Source organism: Cydia fagiglandana, chromosome 5 (assembly GCF_963556715.1).
Source record: "Cydia fagiglandana chromosome 5, ilCydFagi1.1, whole genome shotgun sequence".
Lineage (NCBI taxonomy): Eukaryota > Metazoa > Arthropoda > Insecta > Lepidoptera > Tortricidae > Cydia > Cydia fagiglandana.
Window position 1 is genome coordinate 19,933,714 of NC_085936.1, and position 17,094 is coordinate 19,950,807.

The 17,094-nt window shown below is 40.7% G+C and overlaps 1 protein-coding gene across 1 annotated transcript; it reads right to left on the reverse strand.

Annotated features, from left to right (window-relative positions):
* Positions 1-4,425: 4,425 nt before the first annotated feature.
* On the reverse strand, positions 4,426-16,580 carry LOC134664656 (transmembrane protein 181). The gene is made up of 12 exons (XM_063521399.1): positions 16,263-16,580; positions 15,426-15,529; positions 14,471-14,629; positions 14,226-14,328; positions 13,623-13,776; positions 12,892-12,972; positions 12,345-12,444; positions 11,172-11,299; positions 8,093-8,239; positions 6,044-6,146; positions 5,618-5,842; positions 4,426-4,617 (listed from the first exon to the last, which is right to left on the reverse strand). The coding sequence occupies exons 1-12, from the start codon at positions 16,409-16,411 to the stop codon at positions 4,487-4,489; spliced, it is 1,584 nt and encodes a 527-aa protein (XP_063377469.1). The 5' UTR covers positions 16,412-16,580; the 3' UTR covers positions 4,426-4,486.
* Between the last annotated feature and the right edge of the window lie 514 nt (positions 16,581-17,094).

Consider the following 17,094-nt stretch of genomic DNA (forward strand, 5'->3'; position numbering starts at 1 on the left):
CGAAGGATTCTTAGTGTTTTGAAATCATAGCAGCTGCTTGCATGCTTTTCACATCAAATTCAAATAAGCATAGAGAATTTTTAAAGTAGGTAGTATTTTCTTCATCTACATCGAACCTGTTAGTATACCTACGCAAGATATCTATTACCTTGATTGAAACTATCGTTAGAATTAGAATGTCATTATGGATTGCTCGACAGCGGGTTGAATAGTCGAAATTGAAACTTAATGCCTTGAGAATAAAGACAATTGCCAATGCGAAATTGACCCGCTGTACCTGCATCTGCCATATCACGTGCAATTACACGGGTATTGTCATTTGATATTAGAATACTTGGAATACTTACAATTACAATTAAATTCATTAACGGTTGCCCTAAAATAATAACTTTATCAAAAAACCAAGCCACCCAACAATAACACCATGCAAACAAAACAATACAATTCTACCTATCTTAGACAATACTATTATATACACTAACTTAGGCTCCTTACAACCTAAATTTGACCTATTTCATACTCGTGTTCTTACATGCAAACCCCAACCAATAATCATAGCTGTGACTGAAACATGGTTAAATGTGAATATACCCAATAACTTAGTGAGTATTCCGGGTTATGATCTATACAGGAAGGACCGAGCTGACCGAAGAGGCGGAGGTGTCGCTGTGTATGTTGCCCAGGGGGTATGTGGATCGCAAATACTTGCTAAAGTAAATACCAGCTACTCTTCTCTGCGGTCTATTGACACGCTATGGTTAGATATAACTTTAAACCAATACAAATTCTTATTTGCATGCATCTATCGACCAGAAGATTCTTGTATAAATGAAGAAAAAATATTAATAAGTGAGATATCATCTGCGTCAACATCGTGTAACGTCATAATTACTGGAGATTTTAATTACCGGGAGATAAACTGGCCATTAGCAAACATTCAACATAGTGACAATAGAAGAGAGTATATGTTTGAGGAAATGTTCGTACAAGGCAATCTATATCAATTGGTCCAAAAACCCACTCGACACAGAGAAGGCAACCGGTCCTCCCTCATCGATCTGGTCATGACGAATGACGAAAACCTTATTACAGCTGTTGAACACCAACCGCCTGTAGGAAAATCCGATCATGATTTTTTACTACTGTTAATGCAAATAGAAAATAACAATACATTAAGTAAAATTATAAAATCGAACAGGAAAAACTACTTTAAATCAGACACTGAGAGTATAGACTCGGCCTTATACGAACGCGACCTTTTAAATCTAGTAAGCACACATAATACACCTAACAGCAAATGGGAAGCATTTGAATCCACCATCCTCGAGGTGGCCAACAAGCACACACCGAACGCGAGGCCACCGCGTAAACCACCACTGAAACCTTGGATTGACAAAAATATAAAACAAAAAATACAGGACAAACGAAAGGCATGGGACAAATATGTACTTACAGGATGCAGAGATGATTACAAGCACTACAGAACACTTAATAATACACTTCTAAGTATAACTAGGCAATCCAGAACTGATTATGAAAGCCGGATTGTAAATCTCGGACCCAAGGCGTTTTACGCGTACATTAGAAAACAACTTTGCACAAAAGTTTCAGTTCCTCGTGTTATGCACGATGGGGACAAGACAGTAACAAGCGAGGTTGACATTGCGAATGCCCTAGCCAAACGTTTTGAAGCAAACTATGGTAAGGAGTCAAACGACACGGTACCTCTTATTGCATGCCCTCGGATCCAGGAATCCTTATGTGACGTCACTATTTCGGAAGATAAAGTTTGGAACAAATTGAAGAAGCTACGTGAAGATACTTCCATGGGCCCCGACGGAATCTCAGCAGTCTTGCTAAAGAAATGTAAAGCTATTTTGCCATCACTTACGCATATTATGAAGGAGTCATTTCACACATCAATCGTGCCGCAGAAGTGGAGGAACGCTCTAGTGACACCTATCTACAAAAAGGGAGACAAACTTAACCCTAACAACTACAGACCAATTAGTCTAACCTGTCTAGCAGTTAAGCTAATGGAGGCTATTATAAACGACGAAATAAGGCTATTCCTAGATAGGAATCACATAATTGTCGACCAACAACATGGCTTTATGAAGAGAAGATCCACTGTCACTAACCTACTAGCATGTGTTAAGGTCTGGTCTAGCCATCTGGATAATGCAGAACCAATCGACGTGATATACCTGGACTATGAAAAAGCTTTTGACAGAGTGCCTCATCGTAGACTCCTAGCTAAACTTGAGCACTTTGGCATAAGAGGAAAACTTCTACAATGGATAGAATCGTTTCTAAGAGATAGAAAATTTAGAGTGCGAATCGCTGACAGTGTTTCTGATGAATTTGATGTCTGGAGCGGCGTCCCACAGGGATCGGTCATCTCAACGACCATGTTCAGCATATTTGTTACCGACTTACAAACCACCATCGAATCCAACTTCAGCTTCTTTGCAGATGACTCCAAGCTGTTTGTAAACCCTATGATAGACCATAGCAAACTACAGGCAGATCTGAACCGAATTAGGGACTGGTGCCTAGACTGGCTTATAAACCTCAACGAATCAAAATGCACAGTCCTCCACATGCACAAGAAAAACCCCAAGTTGCCCTACACTTTAAACAACGTACAATTAGCAGGAACCACGACCCAACAAGACCTAGGAGTCATCATGTCTGACGATCTCAAGTGGGAACCCCATATTTCACAAATGGTAAAAAAGGCTAACTCTATAATCTACATAATTAGAAGAGCTTTTCGTATTCTCACCACCGAAACAATGCTCAAGATATATAAGACCTACATAAGACCAATTCTGGAATATGGTTTTCAGATATGGAATCCATACTTCAAAAAAGATATTGACATGATCGAGCGAGTGCAGCGTAGATTTACTAAAATTCCCACACAGCTAAAGTCACTTTCGTACGAGGAAAGACTAGTCAAGCTGGGCTTGACAACACTGCAAAAAAGGCGTGAACGTGGCGACTTGATCGAGACATTTAAAATCATTCATGGATATTACGACTGTCCAGAACTAAGCGACCTGTTCACTCGAAACCCAAACACGCGCACAAGAGGACACTACCTTAAACTAGTAACCACAAAACATAAAACAAATATCGCGAAAAACTTCATTGCAAACCGAATAGTAAATGCTTGGAACAAATTACCCTCAGAAGTTGTGAACTCTACAAGTGTGAATCAATTTAAAAATAGACTCGATAAACTATCTAAACAGTGAAATCGTGCTAAGTGAACTATGATTTAGACGCACCAGCATCAGCTGCCTGTCTAAAACGAAATAATAATAATAATAACCCCGCGGGGGCAGCTTGTGGCGAGCTGACGGTGAGTGGCGACACCGCGGACCCCTATTCCAGAGGGCCCTGTCATCTGGCCCTCGCCTCTGTGCTTGCCTTGATTGGCCGGCCAGAGTGGAGTCGCAAGAGCGGGACCTATGCTCCAGGTTGGAAGTGTAAAATGTCATAACGCCGGCGGCCTGCTGAACGGATCACCGGGATCTGGCTACCGCAGACTCACCTCTCGACAACCTTACAGCCGCTCCGAAGTGTTGCCCTATTGTCGCACTGTGCGTGCGGCCGTCGTAGGGCCCACTAAATGAGTTGGCGAGTCACCACCTGTCTTACACAATTTTGAGACTGATTGTCACGGCAGGTGTCCGCTAGTCTCCTCCCATAACCCATTATCCAGTCCATCCAACTTGCATATCAATAGCCCATGACCTTAGTTCCCATCGCAGCACAAAAGTACTGCACTGCAATAGTCTTTGCACCTGGCGGACACCATCTCCGGATGTATCATTTTGTGCGCTCGGGGATGGTATCCGCCATGTGTATCCCTTGCTTTTAGAGTAAACTGTCTTAAAGGGCCTCTGCGCTGTTGGCTTCGGCCCCACGCACGCCTCCCAAAGGTCCGGGACCCCATGGTCCCGAGATATGGAAAGGACAAACAAATAATAATAATAATATTTACAGCTGAGGACTGGGCTGTTAACAAATCAAACTCTCTTTTTCATTCATAAAATTATCTTTTAGTTTCAACCAAATTTTAGATTTTTCTTTAATAATCGTAGGTTCTTAAGAACAAATTATTGCTTTTAGCTTTTCAGATTATTTGATTAGTCTATATATAGTTCATCGACTAATACTTAATGTAGTATATTTCCACGTAGGCTTGTTTCTTATCACGTTATCTCGCTTATATGACCAGCCGAATCATTTTTCAACGAAACTAGTCCGAATAGCAGATGCTAAGTCGCTAAAAACGGATCTTCCCTACAATGAACACAATTGAAATTATTAGAGATATCAGACCGACATTCGTCAGTCGATCTACATAAATTATCTAAGTATTTGGGACATTTGAATAATAGATACACAATGTTAGTCCTCAATATAACTTTATAACAAGAAAAAAATACATTCATTTTGTCTATGGATTGACTCATATGTCTTCGTTCATCCGGTGGTGGGAGTTTAGGGGTCGTCGACTCTCTTCGTCAGAGCCATAGATGACTTCTTCGTCGGAATCGTTGATCATAGAGAACGCTGGGTTGTCTTTGGTTATGGCGGTTTCTGAAAAAAAGAAAAATTTGGGAAGGTCATTGTGAGGAAATCCGTATGAGGTAAGACCGTCTACACGCTCGTTTGTCGCCTCTCACTATTGCGTTTGCACGAGTACTCCACTTAAAGAATGTTGGTAGAGCAGAAAGGAGCGAACCTCTTCCTTTCTGTCTGTGTCCGAGCGAAATACGTACCTACACAAATACAGAGTTCTACACAACCAAAAATTGTATAAGTATGGTCTTCTCCACATTGATTTTCTTAGTTTTTCAAGTGCGTCCTCGTATTGATTTTATTCTTCTAAATCGTGGTTATTAGGTAGGTATTGTTTTGTAGTTTTGTTCCTCTTGAATTTAGGCCGTGGCCTAGATTTCGTAAGCCACAATATTGGCCAGGGTTGACTTCGTTGGCATCGATATGGTGAAAACTGCAGCTTTAATGTGAATGTAACCTGACCATATCTTTTGCACTAAGCGTTTTTTTTTCGAAATAATGATAACCAGAATTGAAATATTTGCTAGACGTGCATTAAACTTTACAAACTCGGGTGCCTTCGGCTAGACCTTTGCTGTGTCTGTTGAAGTTAAAAGAATAAGTTTTTGGCAAAATTTTCTTTTTTGTTACAAGCATTTATCGCCGACTGTACTTTTCTTATGACAGACAACTAATACTCATCGAGACAATTCTAAAAAACCCCAACACAATTAGGTTGCGTTTTTTCATCACAGAGTTCCAATGGCCGCCTCCTGTCTCCATCATCAGATCAGTTCGACAGTACCATATTATTCTATTGTTGTCAGAACTACATACAACTGCCAATTTTCATGACGCTACGATCCTTGGAAGATGCTTAAATTATTTACCTTGGTGGATTCCATTACATAGTTCATAGTTACATACAGGTTGACCTAATAAAAGCTTGTTAAAAAGACTACAGAGCGCCACGAACAACACAGATGTTCCTAATTAAGAGAAGAAAAAAAAACCAAAAAACCGAAAACAGTCTTATTACCGTGTATCGACCCGCCTCCCGGAGAGAACAGATACGCCAATATGTACATGTTAAAGTTGAACAGCCCGTAGAGCGCCATGAAGGGCGCAGAAGTATCGTAGTGCACCCGCGGCTGCGACGCCCAGTGGTCTTGTAGCGCCGCGGGGCCCCAGGATTGAGCGCCGAGGAGGGCAGTTATCGTGCAAACTGTGCCTACTACTATGGAGAGGCAGCGGAGTCGGACATCTGAAAACAAGAAAAAACTTAAGAACTGCGATATCCTAGAAGTGCTTGTAAAAGTGGCACAACTAGTGTCGTCCCGTTCTCTATAAATTGATTTGAAAGTGACGACACTACAGTGTTGCCACTTTTTAATTTCTACTCTTTTTTGCCAGGCTGCACGGTTTCACATTTCAGTGGGCTGTGGGCTGCACTTGACATCCTTACCGAAGAATGGCATATTCCTAAGGTCGCTGTAGGCCTTGACGATCAGGATAACCAGGTACAGGAAGTAGACGACGATCGCCGTGAAGAACATTATCTTCACCATCTGCAAACATAAAAAAGAAAACTTGAATTTGTAACCACCTCCTTTTGAGATTTGGAAGTCGGTTAAAAAACATTGATTACTCGTAGAAGAAACAGAGTCAAGCCTTTGCGAGTTTAATATAGCAGTTTCTAATTGAATTTAAACTGTTGTGAGACATACTAACATTGAACAAATTTTACGGTTTAGACTCACTTGTTTTTAGTCACTCACGCGACATGTTTCGGAGACCCTAGCATGTATGTTTCGCAGTACGCGATACACGGCCGTCGTGAACGCTGCTCGCACTGTTAGTGCCTGAAAAAGGAGACCTAGGCTCTCCGAAACATGTCGCGCGAGTGACTAAAAACAAGTGAGTCTAAACCGTAATTTTTTTTCAGTCTCTTTTTATTTTATTGTCATTCATAATAAATATAATTATAATTCAGTTTCAATAAGGGGTCATCCATTAATTACGTCACACCAATTTCTAGGTTTTTTGACCCCTCCCCCCCCCCCCTTGTCACACTTGGTCACATTTGGCAAACCCCTCCCCCCTAGTGTGACGTCACATTTTTTCTACGAAATCGCCAAATCGAATTAAGTACCTGAGTATTATTGATATTTTATCAAAATATTTTTGACGATATAAATATTAGTAATTTTATAACCCAAAACTGCTTAGGAAAGAAAATTAAATGTACAGCGAACTAAATAATTTAAATAAATTTTCGCTTACTGATGAAGTTAAAGTGACGTCACAAAGTTCGTGTCTCCCCCCTCCCCCATGTCACAATATGTCACATTTTCTTGACCCCCCTGCCCCTAAACGTGTGACGTAATTAATGGATGACCCCTAATAAGAAAAAAAATTGTAACCATTTGCGAGTAGCTCGGGGTCGGGGTTTCTTAAACTTATAATCTTCATATCCCACCCTTATGAAAATTAAAAAAAAGTTTTTTACCCGCAAGTGAACCAGTTACCAGGATTATCTGACACTGCTTGACCCCTAGAGGTTATAGGCTAATATAGAATATTAAAAGCAGGAGTTGAAAATAGAGTTCCGGTTTCCGGTTAATCTGGTTATAATATTAGGTAGCTCTAGCTGAAAATTGTTGAGCATACAAATTTTCGGTCGTCGGAACATTTATTGTCAAGTAACAGTACCTACTGATAAAAGGCTTGTTACACGGTCGCCGACAAGCCCCCAGACCGCGTGGCCTTGGCCGGTCCCGGACCGTGTAGACAGTTGTTACCAACAAAATTTGACCAAAACTGACCAAGGACAGACCAAGGTCAGACGGTTAGAAGGCTTGTCGGCGACCGTGTAGCAAGCCTTTAATTCCGCTAATCGATGCTAGATGTCGATTACGAAAATAATAGACGTTTTGGTGCTAAAACTGATGTAACGTGGAGTGAGCTCTCTATCTACATATGTATTTTTTCTCTATGATTGAAGTCGGTGCAAAGTTACTTGAAACTAGAGATGCAACGGATAGTTGTTTGGCCGGATACCGGATATCCGGCCTGGACACTGGCCGAATATCCGGTATCCGGCCGCCGGATATTCGGCCGGCGGAACTATACCTACATTTCGGTTTTTCAGGTGCGCATTCTGCAGGTTTGACCTGTTTCCTAGTAAACGTTCGCGCGGACTCATTTCTAGATTCGAAATGAGTGCGCGTGCATTCAGTGGAATGATTAACAAGTACGATTATGACCGTGTTTGTTTCTTAAATCCAATTTGTTTACTTTATGACCGTGTTTGTTTCTTAAATCCAATTTGTTTACTCCGAAATCAAACAATGTTACTTTCCGGTATCCGGCCGGATAGAAGGTCACTATCCGGTATCCGGCCGGATAGTAAAATGGCCGGATAGGCCGGATACCGGATAGTAACCGGATATTCGGTGCATCTCTACTTGAAACCGATTTAGGGCCTTTTTGGAGGTATGGAATGTGCGATTACCTCGTAATTAGGATTCTGTGTGTAGTTGTAGGTGGGGTCTTGGTAGCCGCGGTACTTCTGCCACACGGCGAGCACCACGGCCGGCGTCCACGCCGCGCCCACCACTAGCAGCTTCAACAGGTAGAATGACAGGAAACCTCGCTCGTTCTGCAGAAAGAAACAAAAATAAAGATCAAACTATAAACTGAAATAATAGTACATTGTGCAACATGGGGCGTAAGTTGAATATTGCAAACGAGAGTAACTTAAATCGCGACGGCTTGCCGGAGCGATTTATAGACTCGAGTTTGCAATATTATTACGCCCCGAGTTACACACAATGTTTTTCATCACACTTGCAATACAAAAATTACGTATAAAGAAAAAAAACTGTTAATTATGGCACTAGAAACTTCATAACTCCCTAGGAAGAACGCTTTTTCTATAACTCCCGCTAAACCTGCGTGCAATTCCACATTTACTGAGCGAGTGTGATGAAAATGTCATATGCTAACTAAGAAAAAGTGACCAAGGCCTCCAGTGCCCCAGGCTGGAATCGAACGACCAGCCGGCCTAGCCAAGTTTACAATCGCTATCGCTTCGACAACGAAAAGCATTATGTCTCTCTATCACTCTTCCGTATTAGTGTAACAGTGACAGTTGCGTTTCGATAGCTACGGAGCGTAAGCGATTGGCAACTTGGCTACGCGGCCAGCGTCCTCTGCTATTCGCGGCAGGTGCTGTGCCTTTCGGCCACCGGGCCACAGCGGCATAGGTCGATTTTTTCCAAGTATATGCACTTCTTACTGAAGGCTTATGGCGCCCCTGGCATTCCTAAGGTAGAACAGTATGGTTCAGACCTTCTAACTGGATCATCTCAGGTGATACCGAGTTAGCGAGAGAGATGGCGATGCCAATCAATACTATTAGAATGGTTCTAATACTTCTAATAGTAAAGATCAAACTGTTAAAGAACAAAGAAAGTGCTAAGAGTTGGCAAATTGGAACCGGCCAGATGCACTTGTGGGGTGTTTATTATTATTATGAGCCCATATTGTCCCACCGTTGGGCTAAGGCCTCCCTCTTATTCTTCTACGTATCCCTATCCTCTTAAGTCTCCCACTAGTCTCTGTCAAAAGCGTCAAGCTCGTCCCGCCATCTCCGATCAGGTCTACCATGACGCCTTACAATTTGTGGGACGCAACGGGTGGCTGTTTTGGCCCACAGGTCATCCGGCATACGGCTGACGTGTCCTGCCCAATCCCATATGAGCTTGGCGGTAGTTTCCGCTACCCCTTAAATAATGTGGGGTGTTTACTTTTTTTTTATTATAAACTGATCGGCGATTGGCTCTAGTCACACCTGATGGAAAGTGAAGACAGAGAAGAAGAAAAAAAAGTGAGTGAAGTGAAGAGAGAGAGCCTAAGATGGAGCTCACCGGTTCAGTAATAGCCTATCCCATCAAAAACATAAATGTAAAAAAGGAGAGCCAAGTTCTTCGGTTCGCCGCAAAAAGAATGGAGATCTAAATGAGTGCCAAGTTCTATGCAAAATCCAAATATGTATTTATAGGAACAAAATAACATTATAAACAAGTATTAAACTCTATTTCTTTGCTTTATTGGATACCTATAACAATTGCTGTTATTTAAAAAAAATGCGAGATCTTAAAGCAGGTTAGATTTGACTTGGCCAGTTTTCATTACATCAGTCATTTTATAAAGTTATTCAACATGTATATTTTGTAATTCTGATAAAAACTGGCCAAGCCAAATCTAACCTACTTTAAGATCTCACATTTTTTTTAAATAACAGCAATTGTTATAGGTATCCAATAAAGCAAAGAAATAGAGTTTAATACTTGTTTATAATGTTATTTTGTTCCTATAAATACATATTTGGATTTTGCATAGAACTTGGCACTCATTTAGATCTCCATTCTTTTTGCGGCGAACCGAAGAACTTGGCTCTCCTTTTTTACATTTATGTTTATGATGGGATATCAATACTTTTTGTAAAGAAAACTAGGCAGGTATTGAGATTTAATGTTTTTTCTTGTGTTTCCGCTGCATGTTTTTTACTTCTGTTCTTTGTATTAATTATGTGGTGCCGCGCGCCGCCAACGACACACCGTTGGCCGGTTGCTTAGCGCGTATTACAGGTTTTTTGTATGGGGACCTCCCCTATTTTTTAACTTTTTTTATTTTTATATTTTTTCTACGCTTACACATAATTACCGAGCTGGATTCCAAATTTCATCCTTCTAGGTCATCTGGAAGTAGGTTAGGTTTAGGTACTATATGTTAGTCACAATAAAAAAGAAATTTGTATGGGGATCCCCCCTATTTATTAACTTTTTTTTGTTTTTAGATTTTTTCCTACGCTTACACAGAATAACCGAGCTGGATTCCAAATTTCATCCTTCTAGGTCATCTGGAAGTAGGTTAGGTTTAGGTACTTATATGTCAGTCACAATAAAAAATGGTTCTTTTGTATGGGGATCCCCCCTATTTTATAACTTTTTTTTATTTTTAGAATTTTTCCTACGCTTTCACACAATAACTGAGCTGGATTCCAAATTTCATCCTTCTAGGTCATCTAGAAGTAGGTTAGGTTTAGGTACTTATATGTCAGTCACAATAAAAAATGGTTTTTTTGTATGGGGACCCCCCCTATTTTATAACTTTTTTTAATTTTTAGATTTTTTCCTACGCTTTCACACACTAACTGAGCTGGATTCCAAATTTCATCCTTCTAGGTCATCTGGAAGTAGGTTAGGTTTAGGTACTATAGGTCTGTCAGTCAGTCTTAAAATTTACGACTTTTTGACCTTCATATCTTTATAACCGTTTGAGCTAGCTTCATGAAATTTGGGCTTCTAGATGTCCTTATGGATATAATTAAACACACGTAGTTTTATGTGTTTACGTTAAAGATGTTTTGAGTTATAGAAGGGTCAAAAGTGGCACCAAGTGGTTCGTGTAATATTACACTTGGCGCTGGCTAGCCAGTTCCTTTGCTTGGACTTGGTTTGACACGCTGCCGCGTGTCTAGATTCACTCTAGCTTTAAAGAGACCGTTTACTATAGAAAACTAATACCTGTCTAAGTCCGTGGTAGAGGGCCAGCCAGGATAGCATGACACAAGCAAGGAAGGTTGTCTGGAAGATGGAGTCCAACAGCGGCGCGAAACAGCTGCCGGAGACCAGACGGAGAGGGAATATAGGGTCTGCGGACAAAAAAATGTCATCACTACACCTTAAGGTTCCGTCACACAGGCGTGTTCCGGGCGGGGCGTGATCGTCGATCGTTTTATGTAAAAGCGGCGCGCCCCGCTCACGCGCGGCCCGCAAAACGCGCCTGTGTAACGGAGTCTTTATAAAACGAAGTACCCCGCCGCGTCTGTCTGTTTGTGTGTATATGTATGTTCGCGATAAACTCAAAAACTACTGAACGGATTATCATGCGGTTTCCACCTGTCAATAGAGTAATTTGCGAGGAAGGTTTAGGGCCCCCCCACATCTGGCGTCTTTCGAGCGTCGGCGTCTGTCCAGCGCTATGGAAAATGACGTCGCTGCGCAGTTGCGTCGACGCTGCGTCGACGTCGGCCATAGAATTGTAGACGCCGACGCTCGAAAGACGCCAGATGTGGGGGGGCCCTTAGGTGTATAAATGTATAATGTATTAAGGTTCGTGCGAAGCCGGGCTAGTAAGTTACGGTCAGCCAAGAAAGTGGTCTACCACTTTTCGACCACTTTCTTGGCTCACTGTACAACATTTATCACAATAATATTTAATTAGTTTAACCAAAACGGTTTGATAGATGAAACTTAAACAAAATCAATAAAAATATTAATTCATATCCTACCCACACTTAGAAATATCCGGTTCGAAGGACCATGAACAAAGTAATATTATTTTCGAGTGGCTTCTTTCTACGAATTTATTTTGTTTATTGTACTTTGTCTACTTGTCATCAGTAGGCTTAATTATTTAACAATGAATTTTATAATAATGATGTCTCAATTATTAAATAATTCCGTTCTCAAAAGGATTTTAAAACTAAGGATACAAAGTAGGTTGTAGGTACATGTACACTTAGCTACCTCGAAATATGCATGGGCAATGGTTGAATAAAAATTTAATTTGCGTCTCAATCAAAATAAAATCAAATGTGTTTAAGTGAATTGGTGTAGTACTGCAAGCTTGCACTGTATTAAATAAATAAATATAAAATAAATAAACATAAACAAAGCAACCAAGACACAACTCACCATTGTACAATAACAGCATTGGCAATAGCAACGACAGCCATTTCTGCTCGATCGCCCAGTCGTGTGTGGAGTACTTTCTAAGCGAGTGCGCGAACCAACACTGGAACATTATATTGGCATTAATTTAGGGATAGAATTGCATTTACATAGATTTTTGATCAAAGGCCTTATTAAATAATATATTATTATAAGCAATATTCCTACAGAATGACCAGGTTACGAGTCAGAATCTTGACAAAAGCCGATTCTCAGCTGATTTAGACGAAATTTGGCACGGAGATCGATTGGGAAAGGATAATACGGATAAGGGTGTATTCCTGTTTGTCCCCGCCCCACGTGGCCGCCACCATAGGTAGTTACATGAGGCGTGGACAAATGTGAATACACCCGGATAAGGATATAGTATAGTTTTTATAACGAATATCATCATTTCACGCCATCTACGTAAAAGTCGCGGGCAGAAGCTAGTAATAAATATTACGTAAACTTTGTCTGGATTGTATCTAGATCGTGCTATACAATCTAATTGCCTCAATTGGTTACTCACGGCGACAGTGAACGTGGTGAGAAGGAATATGAAGCGGAACCATGTTTCCATCTGCGTGAAGGCCGGGTTGTAGGTTTTAAACTGGAACAATATAATTACGTCGTAATAATTGTTAAACAACTTTAGGTGGAACGCAAATACTAACGTGATACAGATTCGTCTCCCGTAATCTTCTTCCTGCTATTATCCGACGTTATGTGGTGTTTTTCTCTTCCATCTCCTTTATCTTTCGTCACCTCAGCACTTACTTTCTTTCTCATATTTCAAATAATCCATCCATCGTTTTTTACATATTATATACAGTTCCCATAATAAATAAATTCTATACTGAACTCACGTAGAAAAATATCTCCTTGATGAAGTACCGCTTATGGAACTCCTGGAGGCCGTAGAAGTGCACGTGCAGCATGTAGTGCGTGTACTCGAGGGAGCCCAGGTGCAGGACTAGTACTTCTTCACACCGCTTCTTGCACATGTGGTGATGCGTTCTGGAAGGTTTCTTGTTTCCCCTAATAAATAAAATACTGAACTTACGTAGAAAAATATCTCCTTGATGAAGTACCGCTTATGGAACTCCTGGAGGCCGTAGAAGTGCACGTGCAGCATGTAGTGCGTGTACTCGAGGGAGCCCAGGTGCAGGACTAGTACTTCTTCACACCGCTTCTTGCACATGTGGTGATGCGTTCTGGAAGGTTTCTTGTTTCCCCTAATAAATAAAATACTGAACTTACGTAGAAAAATATCTCCTTGATGAAGTACCGCTTATGGAACTCCTGGAGGCCATAGAAGTGTACGTGCAGCATGTAGTGCGTGTACTCGAGGGAACCCAGGTGCAGGACTAGCACTTCTTCGCACACCTGCTGCTTGCATTTCAGGTGTTGTGTTCTGAAAAATTCGTTGAGGCATCATTTAAGGTGCTTGTTACAGTTAAGAGCAGATTATTATGAGTATTCTCTTAACAATAAAGTCGCGCCACGATCATTTTGAACACCTGCGGGCGCAGCACGGTTCCATTTTTATCGACTATCACTATGCGCGTCCCTTTCGCACTAACATACTTGTTAGAACGTGACAGGCATGGTGACAAGCGATAAAAACGCGTCCGTACTACGCCGCCTGACCCTGCTTCTGCCCTGGTGACTGTACCTACGAAACTAACTTATTAAGTGACACTGAAAATGGTCTTCATTCAGGTTAATGTTAGGTATACCTTTTAAGGATTTTGATGCTGGTCTTCCGTGGATTGATAGGACCACCTCACTCGCTTTTCTATACTTACTGCTGACTGTGACATGAGAGGATATTTTAGGTTTGCGCGTTATGCGTTAATTTACCTGTTAGTTAGTTCGCTTTCTGGTAGCAAGTTGAAGGTTGTGTGGTCGCTCAACACTCCGTCTATAGATATACTTATTTGGAAACTCTTGTCGAAAATTTCTTCTGCAAGAAAAAATACAGTTGTTATATACCTGCCTGTATGCAATGCAACGGAAATAATTGCTACAAAGGTCAATATGATTTCCATTTATCTCCGGCTGACACAGACATGATAGACAGGCCATCAAACAAAACTGACTCTTACCATCATTGTTATTAGTGTTAATTTCGGCTAACAGCCACAGCTGCTGCACTTTGGTGCCCAGCGAGGGACTGTGGAGGTGAAAGGGCCCGCTGTAGATGTTACTCGTGTTGGTAAGGATACTCGAAGCGGTTACGGCCGTGGTGGATGTCGGCGAGGGGCCTGGGAATATTTTGTAATGAAATGCGATGTTTTTACAACAATTATGTAGGTGCCTAACAATGAATTAAGTGTATGTTTAAGACATATCGAATTTAACCACTTTTACTATGGAAGCTAACACAAAAGAGTGTTTTTATTACATCTCAATGCTTATCAGATCAGAAGTCGATGTTTTTACATGGGTCAGCTATTTCCTTTTGATTTCGACGCCCCTATATAATAGTAATAATAAGAGTTTGTTTAATGTGCAGTCTCATATTCTGCGCGGTAAATATGTGGTTATGGCTAGTTGTACAAACAAACGGTCTTATGTAAAACAATAAATAAAAGGATTTTATTAATTCACTGCCTGTGGCAACATTTCAGCCTGCGCCTTGCGCCCCTGCATGGGACATCGGCTTACCAGTCTACCAAGTAAGCTATAGGATAAGTAAGTACTGAAGATGGTAATCTGCAATCGGGTACGAGAGCAATAAATATTTTATACCTATGAAAATTGTCACGGAGAAAATGAGGAGTAGGTACTAGGTTAGCGTGGTATGGGCATGTAATGAGGAGGGATGAATGCCATATAGGCAAAAGAATGTTAGGGATGAATATTGATGGACGGAAAGCGTATGGTAGACCCAAAAAACGATGGATGGATTGTGTGAAAGAGGATATGAGAAAGAGTGAGTGCTGAGGACACGAAAGACAGAGGAGAATGGAAGAGAAAAACATGTTGTGCCGACCGACCGACACATAACGTGGGATAAGGGCAGGGGAAAGAAGAGACCTATGAAAATTGTCTACTCACCAGCTAATCCTATAAAGACACCCAGACCGAAGCAAGCGAAAAAAGCTATGAACACCATCACGAACTCCCCTTTGTGCATTGAGTAAATCCTCATCTGAACGGACCTGCAATCACAAAACATTACTGTATGTCTGTGTGTCTGTCTTAAGCAGCCAAAATTAAAAACACGTAGGTAAGTGCAATACACAGTGGACACATATGCGTCGAACGTCGATTGATAACATAAAAGGTACCTACTTGTGTATAAATACATAGAGTAAAAGTAACAAAAAAGCAAATTTACACAATGTTAAATCTTAATGGGACAGTGAGAAAGAAAAGAATACGAAATTTTTAGAATAAGAAAATTTTGAAACTGATACTGCAATAGAAACGACTTCCTGTTTTTTACACGTGTACCGGTTTCGATAATCGAATCGGTTAGTTCGATTCCTGAATGGACGAAAGGGTTATTATTTAGATAAACTGAATTTTTACATTTCAAATGGGCCTTGTGATTCCATATAATAATTTTATTCTTTATATTTTCCCTTGCTGGTGACTTATTTAAATTGAAGACCCTGAAAAATTACTAACACTAAGTATTAGGTGCCCACACACTATAAGTTCTCTGCTGACTACAGTCAGCGTAGAGTAACTCTACGCTTTCAAACTCAGATATCATTTACTAGAGCCTTATAACTCTATAAGCTCCAATAATCCTTAATCTTTGCAGAAATTACTTTAGGTATTGGCAAATGATCCTATAGGTAAGTATGTCAAGTATGCGTAGTAAGTAAGTAAACACTAGTAACGACGACGTAATTTGCTACATAAACTTACGTAGGCACTACTTACCTCTCACACCGGTCATGATGGTACGCCGGAGCAATATACTTATTAAATTCACTAAATAAATCGCTAAATTGAGATAAAGTATTCCGTATTTTATAATTCCACCCGCCAGCTGGCAAATGGTACGAATAGCCGACGTTAGCCGAATCCATGGCTTTGAAACACTAATTTAAACGATGTGTAAATAATTCGAATCTTTGACTATATAGAAATAAACACACAGAACATGGATGGTGTGTATATAAAGGGGTTTGGTAACAAAATAGTTATCGCCACATGTAGTGGTTGTTTACAAGCGAGGTATTGATTTTTAGTGCCGCGCGCCGCGGAGGGTGGAAATGTTGAAAGTTGGGAAAGTCGGGCAATCGATTCGAGGCGCAATTGAACTCGATTTTACCGATTCATTCGTAGTAGATTAGTCCCATTAGTATTAACATAGACTAATAATACTAGACCTCTAATACCCTTGACATGAGCGTAATCAAAACGCGTATTTTCGTAGACGACATCTACCGTCAAATGGCGGATTTATAAGTACCGCTACTTGGCACTAAGTTGTCACGAGTGGATCTACATCTGAATCCCTAAAGTCTTTTCTCCTATCATTGCATTCCCTAATATTGTTTGTCGTAATGATCAGTTGTCCTAACACTAAAAACCCCAAATTTTGTTTTCCCTAACCTAACTTAACCTATCCTAATGTTATTAAGCATATTTTCTTTTTTGCGGGGGTCGCAGTTCTAACCCTAACCTAACCCACTTTTGTGGCAGCAAGTTCTAAAACCTAACCATTTTTCAGAACCTTACATTATGGAAAATAATCGTTATGACCATT

Coding starts and splice junctions, on each gene's coding strand:
- LOC134664656 (XM_063521399.1), bottom strand. CDS start 16,411: ATGGATTCGGCTAACGTCGGCTATTCGTACCATTTGCCAGCTGGCGGG. Junction 15,530..16,262: donor CATCATGACCGGTGTGAGAG/GTAAGTAGTGCC, acceptor TTGTGATTGCAG/GTCCGTTCAGATGAGGATTT. Junction 6,147..8,092: donor CACAGAATCCTAATTACGAG/GTAATCGCACAT, acceptor TTATGTTTGCAG/ATGGTGAAGATAATGTTCTT.